The 20798-nt window shown below is 42.5% G+C and overlaps 1 protein-coding gene across 2 annotated transcripts in view; it reads left to right on the top strand.

Annotated features, from left to right (window-relative positions):
* Window positions 1–19800, top strand: part of ARL16 (ADP ribosylation factor like GTPase 16) — a 533664-nt gene extending 513864 nt beyond the window's left edge. The window contains exon 5 of one of the 2 annotated variants that reach the window (XM_044068195.1): window positions 18461–19800. In XM_044068195.1, the coding sequence (XP_043924130.1) occupies window positions 18461–18626 (166 nt within the window). In that variant the 3' untranslated portion in view covers window positions 18627–19800. The remainder of the gene's footprint in view (window positions 1–18460) is intronic. The other variant, XM_044068196.1, reaches the window with a different exon arrangement.
* Window positions 19801–20798: the final 998 nt, after the last annotated feature.

The raw sequence follows: 20798 nt of genomic DNA, 5'->3' as shown, positions 1-20798 counted from the left end.
CCTGGTCTGAAGCATCCAGAGCCTCCTGAAAGGAAGGTTTTAACAACCCCATGTCCATGAGTTTCCTGCGCCTATCTGTCATGACCCTCCCACTAAAAGAGTGACAAATTGAACAGTCCTCTTGTAAGTGGAGAGGGCCAAGGCAGTAGACACAGGAACTATGGTTGTCAGTAACTGACATTTTTTGGCCACACTGGCAACGTTTAAAACCTGATTTAATTTTCTCAGACATCTTAAAGAAGAAACAGGTAAAGAGAAAAAAGTCAAGTCCAGTAGAGTGACAAATCCAGTAAATATGTCGAATCCGATAATACAAGTCAGTCCGGTTGTCAAATTCAAGTAAGGGGTAGTAGGCCCCGAAAAACTCTAATAAGTTTAATTAAACTTAACGGTACCGAGTATTTCTACCTTACCACACACACATACACTATGTCACTAAATAGTACTTTAGAATAAATTTTTCCAGAAAAATAACAATAATAAAAGTTATTTCTTATCTGAAGTTGCTCGAGCTCGACCCAGTGATGCGAACGCAGCAGCGGCAAACTAAATCTGAGGTAAAGGCAGAGGGGGATTGTGGGTATTAGGTTGTCTCGAGCTTCTTCTCGATGCAGAGCTTGCAAGCGGCCGACACGGAGCCGAGGATCGGCTCCGAACCCATGTGTAAGAACAAACGGCGAGATTGAACACTATCACATTGTAAGGCGAGATGGGCTACATACATCGAACGTTATGGTGAGTACATAACTTCTTGTTCAGGCTTGATTAGCTGTACAAGCTCTAGGATCCATGGCAGCTTCTGTAACTCTAGTACCCTTAGCCAGGTTACACATGAGAATTTTGCAATGGCTATTAGCAAACCAGTGGTCTATCCTTCATCACCTGCTGTCAGACCAAGTCCTAATAACCAAACATTCCAAAACGAATCTTCTTTGGTGGGTACATTCCAAGCAAATTCTCCTCGGTCATCCCTTTGTTGTTCTGGAGCCTATGACCATAGTGACCATGGAAGCCCCCCGATGGGGGGGGGGGGGTCATTATCTAGGCAAGGTTGTCCAAGGCCCTTGGTCCTCATTAGAGTACAACTTGACATCAGTGTCCTGGAAGTAAGAATGGTGCTTCTTGCATGCAGGCCTTTCAAACAGCTCTTCCTCAAGGGACAATTGCAATTCAGATGGACAATATGTCAGTGTTTGGTAAATCAACAAACAGGGAGAAACCAAGTCTTACCCCCTTTGTCAAGAAGCTCTCAGGTTGTGGCTGTGGGCGACCGCTTCCAACTGCTTTCTATTAGCAACGCACATTCTGGGAGGTTCCAGTATGATTGCAGACAAGCTGAGCAGATGTATCCTTCAGTCTTACAAGTGGTCTCTTAATCTGGAAGTGGGAAAAATGATATTCCGTCAATGGGGGGTCAACCTTGTTGTGATCCATTCACGTCTCCCTTAAACAACAAATGCAACAACTATTTTGCCATGATTCCCCCCTCTGGGAAAGTCACCCATAGACACTCTTCTCCACAGTTGGCCCTCCAGTTTCCTATATGCATTTCTCCCGATATCTATAATTCCAAAATGTTTACAGAAAGGACTTTTAAGAGCACAGTGATCCTCATTGCACCCTTTTCGCCTCGACAGATTTGGTTCCCCTTTCTTTGGCCTTATCTGATTCGACAACCTTGGATTCTGGACCCAGTGCCAGATGTTCTGTCCCATCCAGATGGCCTTGTTCACCCAAACATTTTGAACCTCAAGCTCACTGCATGGTTCCTCCAGTTCCATTGATTGCCAGACATCCTAACATTTCCTCTCCAGTACGACACATTCTTTTGTCGGCTCATAAACCTTCCTCTCAAAGACTGTACTCCAGCAAGTGGAAAATATTTACCATTTGGGTCCAGGAGAAACAAATTCATCCCTTTTCTGCTTCCGTAGAGCATGTTTTAGACTTTTTAGCTTCCTGTTCAATGCTAGAGCTTCTCCTTCCACCATTAAATTACAGTTAGCTGCTATTCCTAATTTTCACAGTGGTTTAGAAGAACATTCCTTAGCTTCTCAAAGACTTTGTAAATTGTTCCTAAGAGGCACATTGCTGTTAAAACCCCCATTTCAAAGACTCCATTCCTCCTTGGGACCTGAACTTAGGACTACAAGCAGTAATACATTCCACTTTTGAACCCTCTGCGGAATGTGATTTCAAGTTTTTATCTTGGAAGACATTGTTTTTGGTAGTTGTTACTTCTGCTAGGAGGATCTCAGAGATCCATGCCTTATCCTCTGAACCTCCTCATCTAATTTTTCATAAAGACAGGGTATCTTTGCAAACGAACCTCTCCCTTCTACCCAAGGTAGTTTCAGAAGCTAATATTAATCAGGCAATTAGTCTACTGGTCTACTTCCCAGATCATTCTAACAAAGAATATGCTCTACATCTACTAGACGTCACAGCCAATTGTGCTTCTGTCTGGTTTCCCTTTGTAATCTCGAAATACTGAAATCTCGAATTTCAGTATCCCAAGACCATAAAGGCGAAACTTCAAAATAGCGAAAGTGCATAAGCATGAATCTGAATATCTCAAATCTGCGCTTATGCATTTATGCTATATTACATGAAGTGTTTGGCTGGGGTGGTGTCCAGAATTTAAGGTGAGTGAGTGTGTGTGTTTTTGTAAGTTGTACGTGTGGGTTAGGGTAGGGAGGTGGATGTGTGAGTGATGGGTGTGTGTGTGTCTGTGTGTGTGTGCATGCGCGAGAGACTGTAGAATGTCTGGGTGTGAGTTTGTTTTTTTTTTCTGTTTGTGCGATCTTGGAGTTGGCATATATAAGTAGGCTTTGGTGTGGGGGGGCTTGCCCCCCTGCTTACATGTAGTGTAGGGTTGTATAGTTTGTGTGGTGTGGGTAGAATGGTGTGTGTTGTGTGGTATATGGCATATGTATGTTCATGATTGTGTATTTCGTGCGTTTGGGTTTCGGGATTGTGAGTCATTCACCTTTATAGTTGTGAGATACTGAAATTCGAGATTTCCGTATTTTGATATCATAAAGGGGAACGTTTTGTCTTCATAGAATGAAAGATATTAGACAGTCAAGTCAACTATTTGTTTCCTTTTCCACTGCAAAGTTGGGCAAGGCAGTCAGCAAGACTGCACTCCAAGTTGCTGAAAGATTGCATTTCATTCATTCATTTATAAGAATAAATTAACCTTACCTAAATTTGTTAAAGCACATTCCTTAAGATCTATAGCCACTTCAGCGGTCTTCCAAGCTTCTCCCCATACTTTTATTACTCATTACAAACTCGACTTGGTCTTTAGGGGAAGATCATCCTTTGGCTCGATGGTGCTCAGGAATATTCTTCCATGAGTCCACCCAAGATTTCCTACGGTAAGATGTTGATAGGGTATGCTAGCACAGAGCAGTAAAATGTTCTCTTTTTTTCCTTCTGTTTTTGTTAACAGTTGTGTCAGACTTATTCTGTATTCTGTGTGATTGGAAAGTTACTGGTATTACAGTGCCCTTTTTGGTCCTTTGTCTCATACATTTTTTTCAAGTTCTCTTGGGCTTTAGCAGTATTTATTAAAAGGGAAAAGTCAATTTCAGTATAGACTGCTTTACATAGTAATGGCTGACATACATTGTTACTGGCTGGGTAGTCATCTTATTGGCATTATTCTTTAACTGTTTTGATGTCCTTCTATTCACTTGCTGCAGCATTAACCTGAGGGATCTCCCACCAGTAGGCAACCTGACGTTGCTCAGTATACAAAAGTCTTGTACTACTCTAGGGTATGTGGGATGTTGTATGTAGGCTGCAGTTGGACGTAGGCCATAAAAGTGACATACACATGTACCATCCTCAGAACTTTTCTGCTGCTAGTCAGAATGCTATTTCGACCATCGGTCTGATCGTTTCAGTGTGTGCGACTTCAGCCTTTTCCAGATAAGTGCTCCACTGGGGAAAAATTTCCCTTTACTACTCTTTTGGTTTTGTCATCCAGGAAGGGCAAGTGCCAGTGTGGAAGCCAAATTCCACATTAGGACAGTCATCTACAGTGTCTCTCTTATTTAGGCCTAGCCATGACCATAGCTCCTGTAGCATTTGCCAGTCCTTCATACCTAAGACCCTTAGAAGCAGGCCATCTTCCCTTGCTATCTTTTTAGAGAACAAGCCAAGTGTATGGAAGGAACCTCAGGGTCCAACACCAAGCTGGTGAAGCACAAGGCCAAGAAACCTCTGCCTGCAGCTTCCACTGCACCTCCACTATCAGACATATTTCTCGAGGTGTTAGTCAGCCTGGAGGTATGTCCAACTTCAAGCACGGATTCACAGGCCAAGCCCAGTTCTGAGGCCACCTTGACTTCGCCTGCGACCACGTCATTAGAGGTAGAACAGATGTCCAATCAGGATGTTGCTGGGGAGCCTAGGTTCAAAAGTATGGAGGGTCCTGGGGGTGCCACTCACTCTAGTGAAAGAACAAATTGACTCAGACACTTTTGAATGCAGGCCTTTTCTGGTCCTCCGATGTTGCATAGGATTGTTTCTCCTGCAAAGAAAAAAACAAAAAAGCTAAGCATTTGTCCCCTGCTAAAGTCTTTTCCCAAAACTTGTTTTAGGCCTTCATGGCACTCAAGCCTCCTTCCTCTCAGCCTGCTCCTACTCCTGCTCCCCAGCCTTCTCAGAAAAGGATTAGGGACAATGACTCTTCTAATGAATTTTCCTCTTAAGAGGAATCCTTGGATTATTCAACACAAATTCCCTCTCTTCAGGAATATGTTTCCCCTGAAGAGGAGTCAAGTCGGTGCTGATTCCCCTATGGAAGCAATATCATTTGGTGAAACTCTTCTGAAAATGAGACAACACTTTAAGTTGGACACCTCCCAAATTTCTGATGTCCGAAAAAAGATACTATCATCTTCTACAAATTGATTTCCCTAGCCTCTCTGCAGTTCAACCAGTGCATCTGGATGCCTTTCACAATGCTTCCCAAACCTCAGACTCCCAGGCCCCGGCTCCCAAGACGCCAGACCACTTCTACAAGGTCCTTGAGGATTCTAAATTCCTCTTTAGTGTCCTGCTGCAGACCCAGCAGTCATTTCTGTAGCTACAGATAAACCATCTAGGATGCTTTCCTCTACCACCCTTCCCCTATCAGACAGAGTGTGTAGAACTCTTAAGAGACTGGGAAAAAAAGGCCTATACTTCAGCTCTTTGGCTTTCAGGGCCATCAATTATCAGACACGTATGACTAAGTACACCCTAGAGCTTTTGTCTCAGGCATCAATTGCCATTGCAAATCTTCCACATTCTGAAGGAAAAGCCTTGGATCTCTCTATCTTGGGAGCTTTCTTCCGAGTAGCAAGACACTTGATTAAATGCAGCTATGATGCTGTGGAGGCTTGTTGCAGGGCAGCTGCTACTGGTTCAGTTCTAAGAAGATTTTCCTGGTTAAGGTTGCAGCCCCTGCAGGATGACTTCAGATCTAAAGTAATGAATGCACCATTAGATAATTCAGCCTAATTTGGTCTTGCAGCAGCTTCTCTATTTATGTCCCTACAGGCAAAAAAACGAAGAAACTCAAGGAGTTGAAACACATTCTGGTTTCTTCTGTGCCCAGGTTTCATAGGAATTTCCCATCTAAACCTGTTTTCATCCATAGCCACCCTCGGGACTCCTCTGGTAAGTCTTCCAGAGGAGGCAAGAGACAACAGAAGCATAGGGGTTGACAGGCACCCTCACGACAAAAGCAGACCTTTCCTGACAAATCAGGGAGTATGTGACTACCCTGCATATGTCTCCCTTTCCACTGTTTCCCTTCACCTTTGAAACGCTCACAGGGTCTGGGAAACCATCACCCAAGACACCTAGGTTATTTTCATAATCAAAAAAGGATACTTCATGGTTTGGCACCCCCCCCCCCCGCCTTCATGGGCATTCCTCACCTCCCCCGAAAGCAGCTGCCCCACTGGGAGCCTTGGCAACAGCACTCCAGTCAAAAGGTTCCTCAAACCTCGAGAGAAAGGCTTTTATTCAAGAATGTTCTTAGTGCCCAGAAAGGATAGCCCCTGGAGACCAATCCTGGATTGATCCCATCTCAACACCTTCTTAAAGATTCCTTCCTTCAAAATGTTGACACTCAAAACTCTCCTCTTATCCTTCAACAAGGATACATGGCATCTCTAGATATAAAATATGCTTACCTTCACATCCCCATTCACCCCGTGTTCAGGAAATTCTTATGTTTTTCTGTGGGTTCCTATCTATTTCAAACAGCTCCAAGGGTATTCGCAAAATCCCTGGCTCCATTGATTGCACATTGCAGGCTTTTGGGTATCCAGAAATTTCTATACCTGGACGACCTGCTCTTACAGGCTCCAACTTCCCACACTCTATTCCAAAATATGGAGACCACCATTTCCCTCCTTGGAAAATTGAGATTCACCATCAACTTCAGGAAGTCAGTCCTCACCCCTTCACAGGACCATATTTTCCTGGGTTGTCAAATCCAGACAGACATAATGAGAGTGTCACTTCCACCTCAGAAGGTGCAGGACCTACGATTCTTCTTTAACTCCCTTTTCTCCTTGACTTGCATCACAGCCAGGGGTTTCCTCAGGGTGCTGGGATTCATGGCTTGAACCATTCCCATGGTGCCAGTGGCAGAACTTCACATGAGGAAATTTCATTGGTTCCTCAGGTCTGTGTGGACCCAGCATTCTCACTCACTAGAATACAAAGTCCCCCTCATTCCTTGTTTAAAGAGGGAACTGCTGTGGTAGATCCAACAGATAGATCAAAATCCAGGACTACTACTGCATCCTCTCACCCAAATATAGAACTCTACACAGATGCATCAGACATGGGGCGGGGGTGTCTTGGAAAAATTTACAATTCAGGGAATTTGGTCTCCCTCCCAGAAAACAGAACACATCAACATCAGGGAAATGTGAGCATTGCTACTAGCTCTACAAGTATTTCACCCTGTTCTTTATCCAGGCCCTCTTCACAACTGTTCATAGACAACATGACAGTCCTCTGGTATGGAACAAGCAGAGGGGACAAATTCTATCTCCTTTGCAGGTTGGCTGTTCTGGTATGGGAATTTCTTGCCCAATGCCACATGACAATTCAGGCAGTGTACATTCCCTCCAACCGGAATCTTGTGGCAGACTCCTTGAGCAGGTCCCTGACTCAAGCCCACAAACGGATGCTTCACATTGGTGTGTTCCTGGACATAGTCCACCAATGGGGTATTCCTCAAATAGATTTATTTGCCTCCCCCCTGAATAGATAACTTCCAAAATTTTGTGCTAGACTCCAAAGTCCTCTGGTTTGGAAAACAGATGCCCTCTTCTTTTCTTGGAAGGGGATGTTTCTGTATGTATTCCTTCCCCTTACTCTGATACCAAAGGTCCTGTTCAAGAGTCTACATGAACAACCAAAAATCTTGCTTGTGACTCCCTTTTGGCTAAGACAGCACGGGTTCCCCCTCCTTCTGCATTTAGCCAAGGGCCATCACCACAAGTTACCCAACAGAGTGAACCTTCTCACACAGAACAAAGGATCCCTGATATATCCATACTTGTTAACCCTACAGCTGACACTGTGGGTGATAGGATTCTAATTTCCTTCAGAGACCTGTTCTCACAGGACGTGCTCAGGGTTTTGCAGGAGGCCAGAAAACCCAATACTAGAAAATCTTACATTTCCAAATGTTAGATTTTCACTCTGGTGTCTCTCTACGAACCAAGACCCACTGACAGTGGGAATCCCAGTGGTTCTATCTTACTTGTTTGAATTGCTCTCTGCTGACATGGCTTCTTCTTGTGTCAAAGCACAAGTCAGCTGTTTTTGCTTGTCTGCCTCTATCTCCCCCGCTGGCATCCAGCTTTGAGGTGAAATAATTCCTTAAGGCCATCCTTCACATTAGGCCTCCCAGGAAACCTTTTCCTCCTCCTCCTCCTCCTTGGGACCTTCATTTTGTTTTAGGGAAAATTGACCCTGGCTCCTTTTTGAGCCTGCATCTTTGGCTATCTTAAACATTGTTCTTGGAAAACTGTTTTATTAGTGGCCTTGACTTCAGCTAGAAGGGTGTTGGAGCTGCAGGCCCTTATGGCTGTACCTCCCTTCTTTGTCTTTCATAAGGACAGGGTATTCTTGAGAACAAATCCTTCTTTTATGCCAAAAGTGGTTAATGAATTATCCTTTAACCAGTCCAGTCAATTGCCTACCTTTTCCCTTCTCCCCAAAACCCCAGTGAGAAGGTGGTGCACTCCTTAGATGTACATAGACAACTGTCCAGGTAAAATCTATCAAGAAATCTGATCAGCTGTTGTGAACTTTCATCCCAGGACTTTGGGTTTACCCGTTTCCAAGCAGACTGTTTCTTCTTGGATTTCAAAGACTATTTGTCTTTGTTACATGCTCCGTGGAAAGAGCCTGTCTTCACCTGTGAAGGCCCATTCTACCAGGGCTGTGGCTTCCTTCAAGGGCTTAGATAATAGCTCCATCCTTGAAGCAGCCACCTGGTCTTCATTTTATACCTTACCAAACATTACAAACTGGATGGCATCTCCAGATCTAGAGCTAAATTTGCTAAAGCCATTTTACACAGCTTCATTGAGGGCCCCTCTGATCCTTCCTTCTCCCTTCCTTTTTGAGTTTTGGCACTCTCTTTCAGGTTAAGAATACTGAGCAAGTGAACAGAAAGACATAGAATAGTTGTGTAAAATCTTACCATAACCATAAATGTCCTTCTCTTCACTGCTGCAGTATTTCTACCCCCCCCCCCCCACACACACAGGCTGTTGTTTTGCTTGGCTGTACTGAGCATTCATATCCTTAGTCTGGCATGGTACATGTCTATGTCACTTTTATGGCCTACATCCAACTGCAGCCTACATGCAATGCCCCATGTACCCTGGAGTAGTATAAGATTTTTGTATACTGGCCGGCATCTAGTCACCTTCTGGGGAAGATCCCTCAGGTTAAGAATACTGCAGCAGTGAAGAGAAGGACATCTGTGGTTATGGTAAGACTTTACACAAATATTCTTTCTGTGGGCATTAGAGAGATTAATTTTTACATAGTGGTGCTTATGTAAGAAGATGCACAGTGTACTTAATTTTTTGTAGAAAGTGAATGTAACATGGCTACATGTATTAGTCATAGGGCTCTCACCTCAAGGAGGACAAATGCAAATGGGTCACTTGAGCATCTGGAGGAGGCTTGATGGTCAAGAGGGCATCACAAAACTAAATATAATATGCAGACCAGTTGAATTTAAACTTTTTTTTCTGTGAGACAGGCTTCCCTACCTTGTCCACAGTAAGGAGCTTGTCCTATCCTTTTGTCAGGCTGTCCACTATTCAGATGTATTCACTCTAAGATTTTCTTGTGAAATGTGCTGCTGTTGTATTTTAATAGGTAAGGTATTTTCCTGTGCACTTCATGTCTGTTATTAAATGATTGTCAGTGTTGCAGTACTGATTTCATGGGTCTTCCTGCCATGCAGAAGCCTACAACCAACCTGATTTCCAGAGTCTTTGCATCATCCCTAGCTGATGAATGTCCAAACACTGACATCTGGATGTCAGGATATAAAAAGGGGGGATATGGTGCCATCTTAAGCTCTTTCTAGCCATACAGTCCAATGTGCTTTATATGTTCAGTATGCTCACAGTTGTCCATCAGCTCATGCTTCCAAACAACCTTCTTCGTCTTCCACTCAGAAAAGTACCCTGTTGTGGAAATTTTTTTAGAAAAGTAGACAACTGCTTAAAATGTGGAAGCAAATCCTGTATAAAGGTTTTCACTCATTTTGTCTGTTCTCCTTGGAGCCTCAGCACAATGTTTCTAACTCGCTGAGTGCACAAAATTCCATGCAAAAACTCTCAAACATAGGGTCGAGGTACTTGTTGCCGTTATGGGCTCATATTCTGCTTCTTCAATGGCATCACGATCCACTAATACTACAGGGCCTCTGCAGACTCTAGCATACACTAGCGTCATTCCAAAAAAATTGGAAAGGCAAAAAGGCAAAAGACCCTTCAACTACCACTCTTAAGTCAACCGATCTAGGTGAGGCATCTTTGCAGTCCCCTACTCTGGTGACTGCTAGATCCGAGCTCCATGTCATGACCCCTCAGGAGGCTACCATGGTTTCCGATCTACCTACCTACTAATGCCAACACAGTTCCCATGTCAATTGGGTCTGAGGTTGCTCTGCAGGCCTCAGATTCCAACATTCGCATTGTGCCTATTGAGGGAAACTCCCTGACTTTCCACACTACCGAAGCAACATCTGAAGTTGCAGTTGGACCTTACACGCCGGTCCCCCTATAAATTGGACAACTAAACCAGAGTGAATCACTTATTTTGCTTAGCCACCACCTCTTACCAGCTCTTCTCAGACCGAAGCTCAAGACCTCCTTAGACTAGCGCATGAGTTTATGGCCTTCATGAAATGTAGAGAGCCATCTCCTTCTTCCACCTCTGAGGCCTCTCCATCTAAAAGGAGCAGGGAAGTAGAGAAGGTTCCTCTGGTTCAGAGGGTGAGGAGAAATTGTCTTACTCTGGCCAGTGACCAACTCAAACTTATCGAGACTCTCACTCAGATAACACAATCTCTTCCACACACCTCCCCCCAAGGACCTTTCTTTTGGGGATATCCTACATAGAATGAAAGAGGCTTTCAGCTGAAAAAGTAAGTAGTTTTCCAAGGCCCAGACTCACTTCAGGGAACTCCTAAATTTTTCCTTCACCCAGACCACTGGCTAGTCATTCAGTACACATTGTATTGGTTTTGAAGACATACCTCTAAACTCTGATAACTGTCTTCTTCATTCTCCAAGGAAACCAGTTAGATTTTACAGAGTACTTGAATTTCACAAGCACCTCCAAAAATCCAAAGACTGAGCCTTCTGTTGTCTTCACTGAATCTACGCATTTGTACCTAAAGGACCAAAAAGACATCCCCTGCCTAATGACAGGGAAAAAAGATTGCTAAACTGATTTGGGAAGAAAACCCAACCTGGCTATGAGAGGCTTGCATTGTCAATTCCAATGCTAAAGTACCCTGAATCTCTTCAAAATAAAATGTTAGCTACAGTACACTATCTTGTGGATAGAACCTGATCAAAGGAAATCCAAGAGACAGCCAGAGATGCTTTTCAAGTCTTCAGACAACTCCCTAAAATATGGCTATGATGCCTTAGATGCTTCTTCCAGAGTTGCTGCTACAGGTTCCGTCAGAGGCAGACAAACGTGGCATAGGACCCAGCCCCTGTCAGATCAAGTAAAAGCTGAACTACTACATGTCCTATTGGACAAGGAATTCTTTTTGGTCTACCAGCTAAACAGTGTTTGAGAAACTGGACATAAAAAGAAAGCAAATTAAAACTGTGAAAGAACTTTACCTGCCTCCAGCCCCCAAGGTACAGTATGAATTACTTTTCAAAACCTTGCTCTTTCCTACCTAGACAAGACAAGGGGAGGTTTCCTCATGGTAAAAAAAATAAGGCAATCTAGGAGATGGTGAACCGAACAATCATAAAGGGCTGGAGGCTCTAAAGAACCCACCCAAAACCAAGAACAATTGTGACTTATCCCTTATCCCTTCCCATCCTTTCCAAACCTCTAGCAGAAATACTCTTTTCCTTCCTAAATCAGTGGAATTCCATCACCAGGGGCCATTGGGTCCTCAGCATCATAGAGGAAGGATAGTTATATTCAATTCAGAGAAATACCAGTCTTCCTGGGTAATCTAAAACTACCAAAAGAGGAAGAAATCCACTTACCACCTATCCCCAGGGATCTACTTCAGCAAGGGTCCATCCAGTCTGTCCCTCCAGAACAAGAAGGAAAAGGCTTCTACTCAAGCATTTTTGTAGTCCAAAAAAAAAGAGGGCACTTGGATACGCATCTTGGACTTCTCAAAGCTGAACAAGTTCCTCAGCATCCCAAAATTCAGAATGCTGACATTGCAGAAATGACAATGGTCACCATAGCAAGCAGTCACATGAAGTATCTACAGTTTGTAGCAACAGGCTGCCACTTCCAGTTCTGGGCTTTACCACTTGGACTATCTGCTGCCCCCAGAGTTTTCACAAAATGCCTAGCTCCTGTAATAGCATATTGTAGAACTATAGAATTTCATATTTACTCCTACTTAGATGACTGTCTCATTCAGGGAAGATCTACCTCAGAGGCTGTGGAAGCCTTAATGATCGCTGTAGATGTTTTTCAAAAGGTAGGTTGCATCTTAAGTCTTTAAAAATCTCAAGTAAGGTTCCTCTTCTTGGGAGCCAATATAGACTTGGTTCAACAAAAAGCCTAACTTCCCCAAGACATGATTGTTTAGTCTGCTTCCAAAGCAGCTCATCGCTGCAAGAGAATTCCTGCGGATACTGGGGTACATGACACCATACATCCTCATGATTCCATTTGCAAAGTTACACATGTAGAAACTTCAATGGTTTCTAAAAAATGCTTGGGAACAGCACTTACAAGCTTTGGAAACCCTGCTGGCCCTTCTTCCATGCCGTAAAAAGGGACTCCTATAGTGGAAGAAAACAGTACAAAGGAACCAAGGAGCAAATTTTACTCTGCCAGAAGCAGACAAGACCATTGCTACAGAGAGGTCAGACATAGTTTGGATAGCCCATTTAGGTCCCCCGAAGGAACAGGGCATTTGGTCCTCATAGCAGAGGCAGTTGCATATAAATGAAAAGATGTTACTAGCAGTCTAACTAGCCATAAAAGCCTTCTGACAAAACTTAAGTCCAGGGACACTGCAAATCTAGACAGACACATCACAGTTATGTAGTACATAACAAACCAGGGAGAACTTATCCCCTGTGCACGCTTGCCAGAATAATTTGTATGCTGGCTCAAGAGGTAGGGTTACACTCATAGTGTCTTTTATTCCAGGTTGAGCAATACACTAGCAGATCCTCTAAAAAGGGACCTTTTTGACCATAATGAATGGATGTTGAAAAGAGAGGTATTCTTGGATCTGACTATACAGTGGGGGATCCCCTCAACAGACTTATTCACCTCTCTTTACAACAAACTACTGAAGTTCTGTTCCAGAATACAACAGACAGGAGCTTGGAAGATAGATCCATTCTGCTTCATATGGACAAACTGGTTCCTGTATGCATTCTTGCCCTTGCCCCTGATCCCCAGGGTGCTAACAAAATTGAGAGAGGATAGACCCAACATGATACTAGCAGCCCCCTTCTGGCTGAGACAACACTGGCTCTCCTTCCTCCTGAAGCTCAGTGAGGGGAGATTCTACACCCTACTGCAGGAGATAGATCTCCTCAGCCAGGTCAAAGGGTCTGTTTTTCATGCCCATCTAGCCACCTTCTAGTTAACTGCCTGGAGATCTGGGTTTTGACACCTAAGACTATATCTTATCCCAAGGAGGTGCTCTCCATTCTAAGTGAAGCAAGCCAATACCAGGAAATCATACCTGGCAAAATGAAAAAGATTTTCCACCTGGTATCACAACAATGACATTGACCCTGCTCATGTAGACATCATCTGAGAATTGCAGTACCTGTCAGGCCTCTTAATACTAGGGCTTTCATTTTCCAGCATTAAGATACATGCATCTGCAATATCAGCTTGCCTGCACAATGTTCCACCTATCTTGTCACACCCCCACATGAGACTTTTTCTGAAAGGGGTGATTCACTTGATATAACCCAAAAGGATCAGCGTTATGTATGGGATCTAAATTCTTCTTCTTTCGGCTTTTCCCGGTTAGGGGTCACCACAGTGGATCACCTGTCTGCTGATGATTGGCAGTGGAGTTTTACGTTGTCGAGTTGCCAGCCCAGCGCCCAAACTTCCACGGAAGGCATACACACACTCATGCCTAGGGCCAATTTAGAGTATCCAGTCGACATACAGCATGTCTTTGGGGTGTGGGAGGAAACCGAAGCACTCAGAGGAAACTTAGGAAAACTAACTTTGCTATTATATTGATAAAGTAGCAGAAAGTATTATAGGAACTAAGTCAACACAGGAATGGAGACTGGAGATTCTGCCGATAGGGATTACTACAATTGGGGATACAGACAAATAGGCAAGAGGGGGCTGGAGAAAATTGGCAAATGACCCAAGGTATTAGGAGCAAATAATTAGTGTGTGAAATATAATAGAATGGTAAGAGGCCAAGAATTTATTTGGACTGCAGGCTAGCGATTGCTTTCCCTATCAAGGATTGCTATAGTATAGGCAAATAGAAGGAAATAGGGGGATCCTAAGCAAAAGACTATCACTGGTAGAGTTTTCAGTTGAATCTAGAACAGAAATTGCTGATAAAAAGGGATAATAAGTATAGCATATAAAATATTGCATGATAACTATAAGAATCAATCAGATGAGGTTAAAAAGGATTGGGAAGAGAGATTAGATAAGCAGTTGACAAAGAAACAATGCAGGGATAGAACTCCCAAATATGCAGCAAGGTCTAGAAGATTTAGGATTTTTGCTTGGAAGTGTTTACATGGGTATTTTTATATCCCAAGTAGACTCCAAGGAATATTTCCTCAGACAGCAAATGTTGGAGTTGTGATGGGGAGGAAAGAGGTAATTGGGAACATATTTTTGGGGAGTGTAATGAGTTGGCAGACTTTAAAAATTCCTTGCAGACTACTCTGTCAGAAAATTGGGTGAGCATATTGGTATAACTAAGGAAATAATTTGTTTTGAGCTATCATACAAAATCAGAATTGTCTATACATAGTAGGACCTTGCTGAGTCTAATTATGGTGGCTGCCAAAAAAAGCAATTACTAGAAAATGGAAATCAAAGTCTAAACCAACTGTACTGGAAGTAGTGAAAATAGTAACAGAGATAAAATAACTGGAAATGAGATCTTTAGAAAAGGGTAGGAGCAAATTACATAGAAGAAATAGGAATTGTGGGAACAAAACATGCCGAACAACATTTTGGAAGAGGAATGAGGTTTAAAAGAAGGCAGGATTTGAATGAGTATGTAATGTTTGTCTGACTGGATAGATTGTAAGTGATGTATAATTTTTGCAACTAAAAATATGTCAGTATGGTTTGTTTTCATTTATATAAATGTATGATTGTGTATGTCGTAAGTAATAACGTAATAAAGATATTTCTTTAAAAAAAAGAAGAAAAAAAAGACCAACACTGCCTCCCTTTCAACCTGCTGGTAACTGCTTCTCTAAAGATGCTTACATGGAAGACCTTATTATAGTTGTAACTTCAGCTAGAAGAGTTTCTGAGCTACAAGCCCCTCGTGTAAAGAACCTTTCACTGTCATTTACATGTATAGGGTCACCCTCAGAACAAACTCAAACTTTATGCCTAAAGTTGTATCAACTTACTTTTAATCAGACTATCCACCTACCAGTCTTCTACCCAAATCCACAGAACAGGGCAGAGCAAGTCCTCTGCTCCTTGGATATGCACAAGCAGATCAGATACTGTCTAGACAGGACAAGCACTAATAAGACAGAGCAATTACTGGTGGCTTTCACAGAGGGTAAACAGAGCAAACCTGAATCCAAACAAACTATCTCTAAAGGACAGCTACCTGCATTCATTTCTGTTACTCAGACCATGGAAAGAAGTTATCTGGGCATATTAAAGCCCACTCCAGCAGACATGGGGTGACTACCACTCCCTGCCTCCTATATTTTTCCCTTCTCACTTAAGTCCAGACAAGTGGGGAGGTTGTGATGTCCTCTGGCATTAGATTGCTTGTTCACTTTTTAAAAAGACCTGAAGATGGCACCAGTGGATGCTTCTCTTAAACCTTGATGTCTGAACTTCGGTCTTCGGAAGTCCATCAACTAGGGATGATGCAAAGACTCTGGAAACTGGGCCGGTCACAGGCTGCTGTATGGCAAAATTGATCTACTTGAACGTCTACAGTTATGGTAAGTGGGACACAACTATACTTTTTCTGCTTGCCTGCCTGTCTAATCTGTTTGCATGTGACATATGTGCTGTAGTTGTCATATTTACAGCCAGCTCCATGGTGTAGTGGGATAGATTCCTGACTGTGGCTAGGTGTCTCCGTTTCAATCAGTAGCTCCAACACTGAAGGCGCTGTCATGGGGAAGGAAGCATTTGTCAAGACACCACCTCTCTCAGGAGGTTGGTTGGTGGCTCATGTCCAGAGTGCACCCTCTGTACTAGAATTCCTATTGATGACCCAAGATTATATAGCTGCATTTTCTGCAGCGGGGCTTATGAGAGTTACATTAATCGTACAAATCAATGAAATTGCACATGCTTCTGTAAGCATTTGCTGGCACATGCAGGAAGACTGTTAGGGCCAAGAGAAGAAAAGCCCAATCCCCTGCAAAAATGATAGCACCACATCACTCTCAAAGAAAGAAGGAGCTATAAGACTGTCACCCCCAGGAGAACAGATGCAAATGGATCACTTGAGCTTCTGGAGGAAGCTTAATGGTCAAGAGAGGGACTAGCAAAAACAAAAAAACTGTTATATATTTCTGCTTAGGTGTGTATGTCTCTGTGTTTGCGTTATAGGCTGCATGAAGAGAAGCATTGTATAACACAGATTTAACATTAAAGTTTACAGTTTTAGTTTTTTCTGTGCTGTTTGAACCATGCCTGTTGAACATTAAGCTCTCTTTAGATGGACTTAATCCACTCTTGTGTGCCATTCAACGGGGCAGTCATTTAGGCAGCCATGAGGCTGCTTATGCTGTTGCCTCTGTTCATTCTTCCACTAAGTCTGCTGCTGTTCTGGCTGCCATCATCCGCTGATCTGATTCTGGTTTATCCCCCAGATCTGTACTATAATGTGACCGTTCCTTCAGCTTCAGACTCAGAAGTACATGGCCTCCTTCCTAGTGACATCCTGCATTATGTAGATCAATAAGATCAGTTGTTTTTGTAAGGCCTTAACACCTCCCGAGGTGGCTGAAGTGAATAACTGTATCACCATGAGGGTGTGTTATGCTCTTCCCTATGCATTGTACAATTGAGGAGTAACATCACTGATTTGGGAGTACCAAACCCACATTCTCTCAATGCAAGAAATCTGGACAAAGCCAGAAAGAATGGCCCCAAAATAGGGACTATTTACTCCTATAAACTTAAAAAGTTGCTGCAATGACAGATTTTTTTCATTATTATATATTTTCTGAAGAATATGAAGTCTGAAACTCAAATGACTGTTCTTATTTTGTATTATTTACTGACTTCAGTCATCTATGTTTTGCCAGAAAACCATAAATTTTATGAGGAGCAGACCAAAAAATAAGCGGCAAAAATCTGGACAATCTTCGAAAATCTGGACAGTTGAGAGGCATGATCCCACCACACCAGCTCTTCCACCATTCAAGCTGCTACATGAACTTAAATTGTCTGTCTGAGTCATAGTTATAACTTCATCACCGTACAGCCAGGGGTCTGTTTTTTATGGTTTATCATGTCTTTGATTGCTATGACTTGGGGCAGAACGTAGAATGGGCACATTTAACTTAATATGTAGGTACATTTCTGAAAACTGGGGAGTGTCATTACAGTGGATGAAATGAATTCTGTTTGCTTAAATTTGCCAATTCCCACAGTTTGTTCATTCATTCATGCATTTATTTATTTATTTCGTAGTGACAGCTCATTTCCAGGAACGTCTGTGTAGGACTGCTCATTTCTAGGGATGTTTTTCTGGTCAAAGCTCAGTCTCATGGGTATTTCTGTGGGATTGCTGTATTCTAGGGGAGTTTGTTTGAGGTAACTTCCATGAGTGTCTGTGGGGTGAAATGACTTGTCTCAAACAAGCACCATCTGAAAATGAGCTGACACCACCCTGTACCTTCTTGGTCCTGGACATTATTAAAGAGAAGCTTAAGTTATTAACCACAAAAAAGATTGTTTGACTCAGTATGTCTGTTTGTGTGATAAGTTGCAGATATATAATATATGCAATAAAATTTCTAGAGGCCCAAAGGAGAAATGGGTTCCTGTTGATCTTGCAAGGACCATAATGATTATCCTCAGAGCTTTGAGTAAAAAAATACAAAACTAAAGGAATATATAGTGTGTCCAATATTATATAACCTTGAAGTCCCCATATTCCAAGATGTAGCAGTCAGTAAATATAAGTAGTAGAGATGCAAACGGGAACCCTGTCCGAAATGCATTAAGAGAATTACATTTGCACTTTATTTTTCATAGTTGTGAGACTCCCACTTACCTGTCTCACGTTTTCATTTGGAAAATGTAAAAATAGACTCCAGTGTGTCTGTTTATCACTTGCAAATGTGTAAAGTAAGACCACCTTTAAATTCACTCCCAGGGGCATATGTGTAAAAAGCTCTTACATGCCAAAAAGCTGTCTGGTAAAACAAATAGAATTGGTGGTCTGTCTTTGGTGTAGATTGATTGCTGGAAAACTGTGCTTCTAACTTTTCATGATTTTTTTCTTTACTCACAGTGATCTGCCTTGCTTCATGTCTCTTGTGGAGATGAAGTCCTTGTTCCGGATGGATGACATAACTTCCTGTGCTAAGCAGTCAGTCACTCTAATGGAAGTCAGTGCTCGGTATGGTGCAGGCCTACAAGAGGTTTTAAAATGGCTTCTTTCTGTTCATAAAGGTTAAATGAATGCTTCTCATCAGATTTGCCTATGTGTATGGTGTCTTGAAGGGTCATACCAGCTAGAAACCAGATAGAAGCACATGTAATGATGGGTAAAATAGTTAAACAGGACTGGACCATAATGACATTGGAAGGAGCCAGGAGTCCCACTTGTAAGACATAAAAATCTTGGAGGTGAGAATCACAAGATCCCCATCTTGATTCAGACAGTTGAATGACCCCTTAAGTGATTGCATGCCACTGCTTCTCTGCACACTGCTCATTGAAAGCATTATCAGATTTTTTACTGCTTGATGTGGTGGACTCTTATAGTGATCCTTTAAGATGCATGTTTTTATGTGGTGGCTCCCTTGTTGAACACTACCTTGTATGTAGGACTGAATGCATTCAACAGGTGATCATCCCTCTTGTGAAATGCAGTTAAGGTAGGAGATGCACTGATGTGGTCATACAATGACAACAAAGCAGGTTTGCAGTTGGTCTGTTTCCTCCTGTGTGTTGCTGGTAGTTTGCAGATGTATCATGATGGTAAGTATACTTTGTGAGACACCATTTGCAGACATTGCTTGTTGAGTAATACTTGGTAGCTGAAAAGTGAAAGTGCCACCTCCACTACAGTAGTGTGGCGCAGAAACATATTCATATCTTGTCTGTGCAAATGAAGCCCACAGGAATGTATCACATGCTACTTTTGAAGAAACTAATAAGATAGGCAATTATGTGTTGCACTGTGACACTGACATTGGAAGCCAGTTGATATTCCCATTAAGTTTGTGTTATGGATTCAAAAATAGGCTAGGTTTACACTGTACTACAGAAGAGAAACTTGTAAATCTGTGTATCATTACAGGCTGTGGAAATGTTCAGACTGTTTTGTATGCTGATCATGTGTTGAGAACATGGAAGCCATGAAGCAGTCTTATTGAGCTAAAGTAGGAGTGTAGCCTGGCCTTTTGGCACAGAGGACAGGGCATACCTCTTAACGTCCAGATTTTTGCCTCATATTTTTGGTATGCCCTCATACAAATTGTCGTTTTCTGGCAAATTGGTGTGAATTGAATTCACTACATCATGGCAAGCATTTGAGTTTCAGTCTTCATGTCCTTTAGAAAATGAATGGTAACACAAATCCTTTTATTCTAGCAACTTTCTAAGTTTATGAGAGCAGTATTTAAAATGTGTGCCTGTTTTTGGGTCTTTGTCCCCCCTCCCCCTCATTATTTTTGGCTTTATGCAGATTTCTATTGCTAACAGGTTGAGAGGTATGGGACAGGGTCCTGACTGTGACCCAAGTGACTTGGGTTTGATTATTGCCCTCTGGAGGAGCCAATTGGGAAAGGAGTGTGGACTACTCACCTCAGCCAGCGATGTGTGCAGGCATGTGCACACTAAGTGGTGTGATCTCCCTTGTGGAGACAGGGGAAGCCATCTTTAGTACTTTTTGAGAGAAGGCCAGGGCTGCCTGAGAAGACCAACCCTGTGTGGAAATGCAACAATGCCCTTTTGCTGCAGCTCACTGCATGTCCACTTCATGGCACTTTGCTGGGTGCATGTGGGAGATAGGGTGGCATGAAAAAATCTCAAACTACCCCAATAGCTCTCTGAATGATAACCCCTTCTGGTGTACCCCTCACCATTGAGATGATGAATGAATGGGGCAAGCTGACCAGGAAGGAGCTGATGATTAACAGACAGTGGGGTCAAAGAGGAGGAGGGAACATAGGAAATCAGTTTAAACGCTGAAATTTAAAGTAAAAAATAACAGGACAATTATTAACACCCATCTGTATCCATATTGTGTTAGGCATGGTGTTGGGGATGATGTGTATAAATTGTGTCTTTGTGGTTCAGAGTGTTTCTTGACACATTTTAAGATTAACAACAGTATGTTATATAGAGTTGCATGTCTGCATTCAGGAGAGAGGTGATACTGGATGCACTTGTTCTTTGAAAAACGTCTTTATCGGGCATTGTGCTGTGGTAACTTAATAAGCTGTTTCAAGGCATATGTTGAGTATTTTATTAAAATCCTAACGTCATTCCTAAGATCACAGAACTGAAGTTCATTGTTCTTACACTCCTGAAAAGTATTTTGATAGCTTCATTCAGGCTTCTTGAAAGGAAAAGAGTACCAGTATGAATGTAGTTCTCTGACATGAGGATGTATTGAAAGC

The sequence above is a fragment of the Protopterus annectens genome, chromosome 4.part0, assembly GCF_019279795.1.
Source record: "Protopterus annectens isolate FY-2018-M chromosome 4.part0, PAN1.0, whole genome shotgun sequence".
Taxonomy (NCBI): Eukaryota; Metazoa; Chordata; order Ceratodontiformes; family Protopteridae; genus Protopterus; species Protopterus annectens.
The sequence above is the reverse complement of the archived record's forward strand: the minus strand, read 5'-3'. Positions and strand labels throughout refer to the sequence as shown.